General features: G+C 47.1%; 1 protein-coding gene across 1 annotated transcript in view; it reads left to right on the top strand.

Annotated features, from left to right (window-relative positions):
- The first annotated feature begins 5,823 nt into the window (after positions 1–5,823).
- The window catches only part of MLXIP (MLX interacting protein), a 152,120-nt gene continuing 143,849 nt past the window's right edge, over positions 5,824–14,094 (top strand). Inside the window, exon 1 of the mRNA XM_068244816.1 lies at positions 5,824–6,289. Coding sequence (XP_068100917.1) covers positions 5,973–6,289 — 317 coding nt within the window. The 5' untranslated portion in view covers positions 5,824–5,972. The remainder of the gene's footprint in view (positions 6,290–14,094) is intronic.

Below are 14,094 nucleotides of genomic sequence, written 5' to 3'. Positions count from 1 at the left end.
TAGGGTCCACCAAAAGGAGGTTAGGTATCAAAAGCCACAATTTGCGGCAATGACAGTAATGGCCCGTACTCACGGGCTGCAGAAGTGGCCTGTCGCCAGCACACGTGAGCGTGCTAGCGACAGGCCGGCGACAGCTTCTCTCCAGGTCCCTCCGCGTACACACGCGGAAGAGGGACCAGCGGCGAGACGGAAGCTGTCGCCGACGTTCCTCCTCCCCCCGCCGGAAGCTTCATTCACCTCTATGGAGGTTGCTGTCGCTAGTCCGCGTACTCACGCGGACTAGCGACAGTTGCGGCGGAGGTGCGGCGGCGACTGTTGCCATGCGATTGAAACTTTCAATCGCATGGCGACAAGAGCGGCGGGCGACAGTTCGGGGTGCGCGCGCGTGCGACGGCCCATACTCACGGGCGACCTGTCGCCGCAACACGCGCGCGCCGCGTGTTGAGGCGACAAAAGTCCCTCGTGAGTATGGGCCATAAAGTTTGGGGGGAGGGGGGGGGGAAGAGCTAGGAAGGCGCTCCTGAAAGGTTATGAAAGCCTATCATCTCCCCAACAGCCCACTCTATTTATGAACCTCCCTTAAGGTGCGTACACACATGCGACTATTTCGTTCCCCGATCATTTCAAACGACGATCGTTTGAAAGAAAGCAGCCAACGACCATGAAGTCTAACGACAGATGAGCTAGATCGTTCAAAACGAATGATCTAGCTTGGCGGATTTTTCCCAACAACGATCGTTTGCAAGAGTAGTACATCGTTGGAAACGATCGTTCGTACTAGACCTGACATGTGCATTTCACTATTTCTCCATGGAACTTTTCATTTTTATGCGCAAGCACAATCGTTGCTTTATGTGATGTAACGTTCGTTTTAACGATCAGATCGTTACACACCTTTTACAACTAACTTTACTTAGGTCGTTCTTTCTTCAATTAAAAGTTTGTTCGTCGTTCATAACGAACGATCGTTGTCGCATGTGTGTACGTAGCATAAGGCCAGAAACCCACTAGCAGCGATTTCTAATCGCTAGCATTTTGAAAAAGCTTTTGCTAATGCAGTGCTATGGGGGATTTTTATAAAATCAAATCACTCAAGTGGCATCACACCCATAGCATTACATTAGCAAGAGCTTTCAAATCGCTCAGAAAATCGCTCCTACTGGGTTTCTGGCCTAAGGACTCATTCACACTACAAGAGCTTTTCTGAAAGCTTTGTGATTTTAAAAGCTCTTGCTAATGTAATCCTATGTGAGCGTTCACAATGGAGTGATGTGATTTTGTAAAAATCCCCCATAGCATTGCATTAGCAAGAGCTTTTAAAATCTTTAGTGCTTAACCTCCTTCGCGTTACGGACGAGCTCAACTCGTCCAGCAACGTCGGAGGGCGCCGCTCAGGCCCTGGTGGGCCGATTTGAATAATTTTTTTTTTTTGAAACACGCAGCTAGCACTTTGCTAGCTGCGTGTTTCTCCGATCGCCGCCGATTCGCTGCTACCCGATGCGAAAGAGGGCCCCCCACGGCAGACCCTGTGCGCAGCCTGGCCAATCGCCACCAGGCTGCGCTATGGGGTGGATCGGAACTCCCTGTGACGTCACGACGTGGATGATGTCATTCCGTTCGTGACGGGGAAGCCCTGCAGGAAATCCCGTTCTGAACGGGATTTCCTGATGGGCGTGATCGCCGGCGGCGATCGGAGGGGACGGGCGTATGGCGCAGGGAGGGGGGAATCGTGTAGCTAGCGCCAGGCTAGCTACATGATAAAAAAAATTAGGTTGAAAAAACCCTCTCACGGCCGCGGGTATCAAAACGCCAGGGAGGTTAAACAGCTCTTGTAGTGTGAATCAGCCCTAAGGGAATGGTTTGCTTTTATATATATTAGTAATTCAGTGTTCAGTTCACTTTACAAAGTTAAATCAAACCCGATGTAGTGGACCCCCCGCCCCTCCCCCCCAAAAAAAAGTGGATCTTTAAAGGAAACCTGAAGCGAGGAAAAACAAACTAAAAGTGTGTCCCAGCCTGTGCTAGTGGGATTTAGAAGGTGAAAATAATTACTCACCTAAAAAGAGTGAAGGCTCTGGCTCCCATAGAGCCACTGCGGTCCTCTCTTTGCCCCCACATTTCACTGCCAGACTCACCTTCGAAGTTTCTGGCTGGAATTTCCGAATACACCATGGAGACTCCTTAGAAGGCTTCAGAAGTACCTGCCCGAGTACTTCCGAAGATAAGCGGATCTATACTGCGCATGCACAAGTCCAGGCTTGCACATGCGCAGTACGGATGCGCCAATCTTCTCAAGCACTTTGGGATGTGAGTGCTGCAAACACCTTCAGCGAAGTCCCGAAAGTGTGACTTTTTTGCCCATTATAAAATACTAGTGACCTTAGCCCGTCCGTTCCTTGGCCCGTCATACCTTACCGTGCGTCACTCCCCCTCAGTGTCTCTGCGTCCCTGCACATGCGCAGAGCGCAAAAGGGACACAGACATGGGACGCAGAGACACTTAGGGATTATTATAGAGGATTTCCTCTCCCTGATTTACATTCTGAAATGTATTACTGGTGGTGACATCTTTAATCCTGCCAGGTGATTTGTATGGAATGTTCATTACTGAGAGTTCTATGCACAGAGGGAGATACTGCTTGCTTGGCAGTTGGAAAAATACGTTATTTCCCACAATGCAACGAGGTTCACTAACAGCAAACTGTCAGGACTAGTGTTGATTTTACTGAATAGCAACGTACTCATAGCTACTCTGAATCAAAATTTAAATGAGACAGCTGTGACCATGGGACGAGGGGGGTTAACATACCCATGCAGCTGCCTGATCTGATAAGTCGCATTCCCTGTCACTCCTGCGCTTCCACCTTCCGGGTTGAAGTGAAGTGGAACACGATTCCGAGTAGCCCCCTCCTTCAACACCTTCAAGAAGGCCCTCAAAATTCACCTTTTCACTCTGGCCTACCACCCCTCACAATTGCTCTAAACCCACAGCTGAACTCTGGTCCCCTACCTCTCGTGTCCCTACCTCTCTCTCTAGATTGTAAGCCTTCATGCAGAGCCCTCCTCCTTTTGTGTCCTACCTGATCATGCACGTCCATTACTGTAAACTCATGCTATGCATTTGAGTAAACCTAACTTGCCTAATCTCCATGCTCCATCTAGTGACTGACTAAGCATTACCTTGTACTCCTTCTGTGCTGTGTGATCTAGTTTTCTTGTATTCCTGTATTGTCATATTGCTGTATGTCACCCCTAAATATTGTCCAGCACTGTGTAATATGTTGGCGCTTCATAAATACAATAAATAATAATAATAACCAGGAGTACATAGCTACTCAGTAAAATCAACAGTAGTCAGGACCATGGTCATGACATCACACTGTGGGAGGGGTTTCACCACACACACACCCCCCTATTTGAGATAAGGTAAATATTACACGCACGCACACAAACTTGAGAAAAGGTAAAGAACACACACACACACACACACACACACACACACACACACACACACACACACACACACACACACACACACACACACACACACACACACACACACACACACACACACACACACACACACACACACACACACACACACACACACACACACACACACACACACACACACACACACACACACACACACACACACACACACACACACACACACACACACACACACACACACACACACACTTGAGAAAAGGTAAAGATTTCTCACACACACACACACACACACACACACACTTGAGAAAAGGTAAAGATTTCTCACACACACACCTATTTGAGAAAAGGTAAAGATTTCTCACACACACACACACACACCTATTTGAGAAAAGGTAAAGATTTCTCACACACACACACACACACCTATTTGAGAAAAGGTAAAGATTTCTCACACACACACACACACACCTATTTGAGAAAAGGTAAAGATTTCTCACACACACACACACCTATTTGAGAAAAGGTAAAGATTTCTCACACACACACACCTATTTGAGAAAAGGTAAAGATTTCTCACACACACACACACCTATTTGAGAAAAGGTAAAGATTTCTCATGGTGAAAGGTGATATCAGCTACTGATTGGAATTAAGTTAAATCCAATCCCTTGTTGTTACAGTTTCTCTCTCCAAAGGCTTCCCATATCCTCCTCAACCCAACAACAGTTGGCCGGGATCCTTTTAGTTCACAGCCGCACTCATGGACAACTGCGGCCGTACTGCACCTGCACAAGTACAGCCACATTTGCGGAGTAGCATGGACCTGCTCCTGGACGAGCGCTCGTACACCTGGGGAAGTGGGGCCATGTGGACATATCCAACAAGCTCTTTGTCAGACACATTCAGAGGGCCATGTGTGCGGTGGGGTCCAGGAAGACACCGGAATCCTTTGGACTAGCCAGAGGCTTACCCCTACCTGGATATATATATATTTTCCTGTGCATGTCTGCTTTAAATTTAGCCCCGCCCCTGCCACACTACTCCGCTGCACTGATTGGCCGCCGGGTCCCCCGAACAAGAGCGAGGATGTGGGGATCCCGACAGCCAGAAGAGGCTGCAGACAGCCGGGGACAGAGGCTGGAGTCCCACTGCGCAGCACCGATCATGCGCGGGACTCCTAAACAACATGCAAATGAGGTAATTCCCTTACCCCGACCTGAGCATGGGCTTACCGCTCGCAGCTCTTTTTTCCTACCCAGAGCTCAGGTCGGGGTTACCACCAGGGAGGTCAAAGGATACCTTAGTACAAAACGAATTTAAAAACAGGGAGCAGGCATGTTTAGTGGGCATGAGCCCACTGCTCCTGCCGTTCTCCTCCATCCCCGTTACCATGTACCGATCGGCCCAACTTACCTCCTGATTGGTGTGGTCAAGGCTGACTGTGCAGGCACTGCCTGGGGACATACATCCTTGATCGCGCGCCTGGGAATGCTCTGCGCGTGTGCACTATGTCACAGCTACATAGTGTGCATGTGCAGAGTGCTCCCGGTCACAGGATCGAGGACACACATCGCCAGGCACCGCCTGCGCAGTCGTCTGTGACCACCCTGACTAGGAAGTAAGTTTGGAGGATCTGTACATGGTAATACAATACAATAACATTTCTATAGCACTTTTCTCCCATAGGACTCAAAGGGAGGACACAGGAGAATGGGGAGCAGTGGGCATGAAGAGAGCCCAGTGGGCATGAAGAGAGCCCACTACACATGCCTCCATATGTAAATCTTAGATCAGCCTTTCTCAACCCTTTTACCCTGGAGGAGCCCTGCAAATAACTTTTGGATTTCAAGGAAGCCCTGCAAACAATTTTTGGATCTGGAGGAACCCTTGCATTAATTTTGCAGGAGGCATGGTCTTTAGAAGTATGTGAGGCTGTTTATTTCACTACTTCCTATTACACTGCCACTCATTATACTGTCTCCTTATCCTAGTGCTTTTTATTAATGTACTCATTATTATTCTGACCCCCAATTTAGTGCTTATTTTTTTACATTACCCCCTTTTATAATCTGCTCTATTACACTTCCCCCACGATGGGGGAAATGCCAAGGAACCTCTGCAGACTACTCAAGGAACCCGGTTGAGAAAGACTGTCTAATGTATTGAATAATTGTTGTCCTTTTCTATAGAAAGAGGAAGTAGACGAATTTGGCTGTTGTTTACATTATAGACGGCTATGCAAGAACAAAAGAAAGTGGAAGCATTCCGCCTAATAACCGTCCACAACACACCCAGGAACTCTGGCAGCAACGTCACCGAGTGGGCGTCGTCTAGGGCCGGTCGGCTGGGAAGCCTATCAGCAGCGCCTTCCTGCCCAGTTTCCGTCACTTTGGAGAATGGTCGCTGTTGATTTGCCCAGGCGTACGTGACGTCGGTGAGGCCCCCTCCGAGTCAGCGACAATAACGCAGAGAGAAATCGGCTCCGTGTACGGGGATGCCCCGCCGGTGCCGGGAGGAAGGATGATGATGGCTAAGGCGCTGCCGATGCACTTGACGCGAACCGCTGTCTTGGTGAAGCAGGAACAGGATGACGACTCGGATACAGACGAGCCAAACTTGCTGCTCAAGAAGTCTGACAGCGCCGAACCGCAGATCATCCACAGCGGCCACTTTATGGTGTCCTCCCCGCACAGCGAGCACCCGCCCAAGAAAGGCTACGACTTCGATACGGTCAACGAGCAGGCCTGTCAGACGTACAGCGGCAAGACCAGCACATGTCACCTGTCAATAGACGCTTCCCTCACCAAGCTGCTGGAGTGCATGACTCTGGCGTACAGGTAACTGGCCAGACACATGGCCCGCTATGCTGCTGACCACCTCCATTATAGCTACCGCCAGTGGGTGCCCTGGTGTCTGCATACCTGCTGACACACAAGCTGTACACCGCTTCACTGCTCTGTTGCTGACACACAAGCTGTACTCCGCTTCACTGCTCTGTGGTGCCACTCATGTACCGATGCATAGTCTATACTGCTTCACAGCTTTATTGTACCACACATGTACCAATACAAACTGCATCCAGCTTCACTGCTCTGTGGTGCCACATATGTACCAATACATAGTCTATACAGCTTCACAGCTTTATTGCGGAGCAGTCCTTTTCAGCACAGGAATGTGACACACATTACCAATATACTGCATACAGCTTCCCTGCTCTATTGTACCACACATGTACCTATACATACTGTACACAGCTTCACTGCTTTGTGGTGCCACACATGTACTGATTCATACTCTACATCTTTACTGCTCTATTGTGCCACACATTTACCAATACATACTGTATACAGCTTCACAGCCCCATTGTGCCACACTTACCAATACATACTGTATACAGCTTCACTGCTCTGTGGTGCCACACATGTCCCAATACATACTGCATCCAGCTTCACTGCTCTGTGGTGCCACACATTTACCAATGCATACTGTATACAGCTTCACTGCTCTATTGTGCCACACATTACCAGTAAATAATCTATACTGCTTTACGAGCTGTAAAGCCACACGTGTCCCAATACATAGTCTATACAGCTTCACTGCTCTGTGGTGCCACACATGTACCAAGTCTATACTGCTTCACAGCTCTGTGGTGCCACACATGTACCAATGCATAGTCTATACTGCTTCACTGCTCTGTGGTGCCACACATGTACCAATACATAGTCTATACAGCTTCACTGCTCTGTGGTGCCACACATGTACCAATACATAGTCTATACTGCTTCCCAGCTCTGTGGTGCCACACATGTACCAATACATAGTCTATACTGCTTCACAGCTCTGTGGTGCTACACATGTACCAATACATAGTCTATACTGCTTCACAGCTCTGTGGTGCCACACATGTACCAATACATAGTCTGTTAGACCCCCCTCTCAAAAGACGCACCTGTTGTCTCCACCCCACCCTTTAGATTGTAAGCCTCCGGCAGGGCCCTCCTCCCTAACGTATCCAGCTTGATTATGCAATCTTACTCGCAACCACCCCTCTTGTAGACTCGAACAGTCTCTAATTTGACCTATGATACTGTATTGTTATCAAATCATTTGCATGATCTTGTTTTGTTGTGAGTTTCCGTATGTTCTACCTGTATGTTAACCCATTTATCTATTGTGCAGCGCTGCGTAAAATGTTGGCGCTTTATAAATACAATAAATAATAATATACTGCTTTACAGCTCTGTGGTGCTACACATGTACCAATACATAGTCTATACAGCTTCACTGCTCTGTGGTGCCACACATGTACCAATACATAGTCTATACTGCTTCACTGCTCTGTGGTGCTACACATGTACCAATACATAGTCTATACAGCTTCACTGCTCTGTGGTGCCACACATGTACCAATACATAGTCTATACTGCTTCACTGCTCTGTGGTGCTACACATGTACCAATACATAGTCTATACTGCTTCCCAGCTCTGTGGTGCCACACATGTACCAATACATAGTCTATACTGCTTCACTGCTCTGTGGTGCCACACATGTACCAATACATAGTCTATACAGCTTCACTGCTCTGTGGTGCCACACATGTACCAATACATACTGCATCCAGCTTCACTGCTCTGTGGTGCTACACATGTACCAATACATAGTCTATACTGCTTCACTGCTCTGTGGTGCTACACATGTACCAATACATAGTCTATACAGCTTGACTGCTCTGTGGTGCCACACATGTACCAATACATAGTCTATACAGCTTCACAGCTCTATTGTGCTACACTTGCCAGTATATACTGTACACAGCTTCACTGCTGTGGTGCTACACATGTACCAATACATACTGCACACAGCTTCACTGCTCTATTGTGCCACACATGTACCAATGAATACTGCTTCAATGCTATTGTGCCACACGTTTACCAATACATACTGTACACAGCTTCACTGCTCTGTTGTGCCACACATGTACCAATATGTATTGCACACTGCTTCCCTGCTCTATTGTGCCACACATGTACCTATATATGCTGCACACAGCTTCCCTGCTCTACTGTGCCACACCTGTACCTATATATACTGCACACAGCTTCACTGCTCTATTGTGCCACACATGTACCAATATATACTGTACCAATACATTCTGTATACAGCTAGGCACATTACCATGTGGTGACACACATTTACTAGTACATATTGAACTCAGCTTCACCATTCTATAGTGCCATGTATGTACCAGTACTTACTGTGCACAGTTAGTGGTATTCTTCTCTAGTGCCACTTCATACTGTACACAGCGAACCACAGCTGTCTGGTGGTGCCACACGTAGCAGTGCACTCTGTACACAGCTAGCTGCACAGTACTGTCATGGCACATGTTCCAATACTATACACAGCTAGCTGCATTGTCTGTTGGTGTTAGCACTGAACAATACATATGGTAGACAGCACTAAGCTCAGACAAAGGGCTTGATCTTTTTGTATACCGAACAATAGGTGCAGACATATGCTATTAGGTTTGCTTAATACATTGGTGAAAATATTGCTCAGATGACTTAAACAATGTATCAGATTTCTGTAAAGACATATTTAATAATAATTATACCTTAAAGTTAGTATCACAAAATATTCTTTGAGTTCTGTGCAATAGGGCCTTGTTTGCTAAAATGCTATAACTGGAGTTATTGCATTCTCCTCGGCTTACTGATTTTACATAGCTCTTGATCCCATAAATATAATGCATGATGTTAAGTGATTTTACAAGTAGTTTGCATTTTGAGACCAAAGCATTTTATTATTGTCATTGGATATCAATGGTAGATAGATTTAACATCTAGAATTGCCTTTTTTATGCATACACCCCAACTGCTGGATGGTACAAGCTGTGGGTTTTGTTTGTTTGTTTTTTATGACAAGAAATCAGAATATGGTGTATTTGCCAAGTCTGGATCGCGTCTAGAATTGTTTTTAGTCAGGCAGGCATTAATACAATTTCAACATTAGTACAGTTTGCCAGATCACATGCTTGATAGATGCAATGCATAGATGCAAATCAGCGAGGAGTATTCACACAAATCCAATTGTATGGCTTTGGGGAGATTAGGGGAGTTGGTTGCTAGGTGGTCTTGGTTTTAGGAGTAGTTGGACAGCTGGGGGGGGGGGGGGGGGGGGGGAAGAGGAAGAGAGTGTGTGCTTCTGTGTGTAGAAGTTCTGGTGGGGATGGATCGTTTTAGCGCTGGCCTGATGGGGAGAAGGTTGAAATAAGGATTGCCAAGGTGGGAACGGTTGTTCGCTATCCTGCTAGCCTTGGTTCTCATCCTGGAGCTGTAAGGAGGTCCAGTAAAGGCAGGGGAGGTTGGATGATCCACGATGATTCTGTAGTTTGTTTTTGCCGCTTATCTTGCAAAAGATAATTGCCTGGCTGCAATGAGGAGAGAAATGTTGAACTTGTTTTTCAAACTCTGTACAATCTGGCTATTTGATGTGAACTTAGACAAAGTAAACTGTCTCTTTACTGGACCAGGGCCAGTGTATATAACATTTAAATGATACCTGCTATTCTTGAACATGTCATGTTGAGTTCCTCTGGGCTATCAGCAAGGTTGGTAGATGCTCGCAGATCCTGACTTTTGAGGTATTTTTTTGTTCCACAGGATGTAAAACTTGTTTAGGTTGAGCCAGAACTTTGCATGGGGCAAATCTGATGCAGTGTCCTTTTCCACAGGCAGCTGAACTGTGCGCTCAGGCCCCGTTCACACTGCACGCGTTTCTGTCCACGTTTCGGGAACGTGTGCAGGATGCCGACACGCACGACATCAGACAGTGCATAGACTGCACTGTCTGATGTTCACACTGCATGCGTTCCGGACCTGTGCGGTCCGGGAACGCATGCTGCATGCATTTTTTCCAAAAAACGTGCGGCTGCCACGCAACGCATACAAACGCAGATGGAACAGGAAAGTCGTACCGTATGTTACAGCCGTGTTACATTGGGTACAGTAACGCATTTGGTCAGTGAAATGTATACTTCACTTCTACTGTTAACTTCTTCTGCATGCAATATGTTACCATACCGCAACCAGTTACATTACAACGCTCCTGCCACACTGAACGTCGCATAGGTGGTGCATTAAAGAGCAGCCTTTGCACTGCAAGTTAAAGGACAACTGAACTGAAGTTAGAGGGTTACGGAAGCTGCCACATTGATAATACCAATTGCCTGGCTATCCTGCTGATCCTCTGCCTCTAATACGTTTAGCTATAGACCCTGAACAAGCATGCAGATCAAATGTTTCTGACATTATTGTTAGATCTGACAAGATTAGCTGCTTGCTTGTTTCTGGTGTATGATGCAGACACTACTGCAGCCTAGAAGATCAGCAGGACTGCTAGGCAACTGTTATTGTTTAAAAGGAAATATGGCAGCCTTCATAATCTGGTCACTTTAGTTGTCCTTTAAGCCCCATTTTTAATTAAACTTGTGTAAAGGAAGAGATTGGATACTCACCTGAAGAGGCATACCTCTTTCTCGTTCGCAGCCCCATTCTAGCACGGGGACCCCCGAAGAGTGGGCTCAGTGTGCACAGACATTAGCACCATCCTGCTAGAGCTCGGGTGGAAATATCTGAGCCTGGTCAATGTGTCACGACTGCACAGTAGGGCGGACTTGATCCAGCCGAGCTTTTTCTGGAAAAAGCCAAGATTGACAGTGCTAGAGCGCCTGTGTGAGCTGTCATGCTCATTTTCGCAGGTCCCAGCACTGGAGCGGAGCTGCGGAGAAGGACTAGGGAAACCACTTTAGGATCCAGAGGATTCCCCCACTAGAGGTAAGTATGCTCTAGGGGTACTTTTTTTTTTTTTTTTTTTTTGTACAGGTACACTTTAAGCTAAGTACACACTTGAAATAATTGTCAGCTCTCACTGCTGCTGCCTGGGAGGTCTGTCTCCATTAACTCAGCTGTTATCCGCTGGCTTATCGCCTTTTCTAAACAGACGGTATTCTCTATCCTTATACCGCTTGCTCTAATCTTTATGAATTGACATGTAGTGACGTGTTGAGATAATCACCGCACAAGGCGGTAATTTACCGCACAAGGCGGTAATTTCCCGCACTGCTCAGGAATGTCAGCTTTTCATGCGGAAACAGCTTTTATGCATTGACACTTAGCTAAATGGTCGGTAAAGTCAGCTGCTTTGAGCATTTCTGCATGTGGGAACGCTTTATGAATAGAGGCCCCAGTCCTTCAAAGGGTAGTCCACTACACCCACTTTCAAAACTTGTGTAGCTTTATGGAGGACATATGATTTATTCATGACACCATAACAGGATATTGCAGTATAAAAGTTTGCTTTTATTGACACAAAAATTAATCTGAAATCTGCTTCAAAAACCTCTAGCGTTTTTCGCGGATCTGCTAGAGGTTTTTGGTGTGCACTGACCCTTAGAGAGCAGGAGAGGAGAAGGAGGGGAGAGTCTATTGTTAGCCACATAGCTAATTAATATTCACTGCACTGCAGTGTAGTGATGGGAAGTTCGGCTCGATTCATTGAATCGAGGCGGACTTCCCATCACTACTGCAGTGTTTACTTCCTGGAGCGGCCGCTGATTGGCTGGCGGGACCACGTGATGGTGGAGTGTTCCGATCATGTGGTCCCCGCAGAGTATCAGACAAAAAAGCGCACCAACAGCCGCACAAGGTGGCTCACTCTGGCGTCCACCTCCAACAACACCAGGCGTTGCATTAGGGGTACGTTATGCGACCTTAACCTCCCCTAAAACGCAACATATTGGTGTGAAAGAGGCCTTAGAGAGTTTAGCCCAGTGCTGGGCAAACTTCGGCCTGCATACGCTGTTACTCTAGCCCGCTGACAGGCAGCCGGATTCCTCTCCTTCGCCCTCCCTTCCTGAAGAGTTTCGGGCGGTTATTGGGAAATTAAAACTCACCTGATCGGTGATGGCCGCAGAATTCGGCTCGGGCGGGATAAAAACATTGCCCAGCCCTGGTTTAGCCTGTCTAATTCCCCCTCATTTGTGTCTAATCACAAGTCTTAATTTGATCTCTCCTGCGTCAACTGACTGCCACAGCAGATAAGGCAGATGAGCTCATTTTGAATCCACAGGATGTTAACCATATGTCTTCTTCAATGAAAGCAGTAAGTAGAAACAGTGCAGATTTATTGCAGGATTTGTATCAGGTGTACCAAAGACATGTTTTTCTTTAAAGGTTACTATGCTGTTATATATCTTCAGTGTTCTCCCCAGACTCTTTTAGCCGGGTGCTCCACCCGGCTAGTTTTTCTGAGCACCCGGCTGTCATCGGCTCACCTCCTCTTATTCTGTAAGCAGAGTTGATCACAGAAGCACCGGCCCTGCATTCTCTCATCTTGCCCCACCCGGCTACCTTTTCATGCCACCTGGCTGGAAAACATTTCTGGGGGAAAACACTGTATCTTTTAGAGCAGGGTTCAAGAAGTTCTGAGTACAGGTCCGCTTTAATACAAAGCCTGTATGCAGTGAGTTAAAATCACGTGATCTGTTGTGCTGCAGTACTTGAACAGCTCCATAGAATTGTATGGGCAACACTTTGACATGCAGAATTATTCTGCCATGCAACTGACCACTGTAAACAGGTCCTCGAACATTTTTGTATCTGAGGTTTCACAAAGACCAGGAGTCACAGAATTCTAGCATACTTTATACAGAAGCTTGCTATTCCAAGGCCATTCACCAATCCTATTGCAATATATAGCACTAAATATTGGTGCAGGAAGTTCTGATCAGGTTTCCGGAATTATCTTATTAGTTGGTGTGTGGCCATAGCCTAGTGTTTCATGCTCTGTGCCTTATCTGAAGTGCCTCCTCACTTGAGAAAGGGCAGGGAGCCTGAAATGTCATGTCCAGACATAGAATCCTGAGATGGTCTCTTTATGTTTTGCTAGTACACACACAAGCGAGAGAGATTTCTGTAAGGGTGTATGGTTCCAAACACTAAACATGTAATTTATGTACATACTACTTATATAGAGAATATTTTAAAGTGGCACTGTTACAAAACAAAATGTCCCCTGAGGGGTACTCACCTCGGGTGGGGGAAGCCTCAGGATCCTAATGAGGCTTCCCACGCCGTCCTCCGTCCCTCGGGGGTCTCGCTGCAGCCCTCCGTACAGCGGCAACGTAAATATTTACCTTCCCGGCTCCTGCGCAGGCACTCTGGTGGCTGTCGGCTCCGAAGTAGGCGGAAATACCCGATCGTCGTCGGGTCTGCTCTACTGCGCAGGCGCAAGTCTCCGGCGCCTGCGCAGTAGAGCGGACCCGACTGAGATCGGGTATTTCCGTGTAGTTCAGAGCCGAAAGCAGCCACAGCGCTCCCGCTGGAGCCTGCAAAGGTAAATATTGAACTGACAGTCGGGTCTGTCGCCGGCTGTTCGGAGGGCTGCAGCGAGACCCCCGTGGGACAGAGGACGGCGTGGGAAGCCTCATTAGGATCCGGAGGCTTCCCCCACCAGAGGTGAGTACCCCCCAGGGGATCTTTTTTGATGTTACAGAGTCTCTTTAAAGAAACACTGAAGTGAGTCTAAATTCCATTTTTTAACTTGTAGTTATGTTCATCACTATAACCCCTGCTAAAATGC

Source organism: Hyperolius riggenbachi, chromosome 1, assembly GCF_040937935.1.
Source record: "Hyperolius riggenbachi isolate aHypRig1 chromosome 1, aHypRig1.pri, whole genome shotgun sequence".
Taxonomy (NCBI): Eukaryota; Metazoa; Chordata; class Amphibia; order Anura; family Hyperoliidae; genus Hyperolius; species Hyperolius riggenbachi.
The sequence above is the reverse complement of the archived record's forward strand: the minus strand, read 5'-3'. Positions and strand labels throughout refer to the sequence as shown.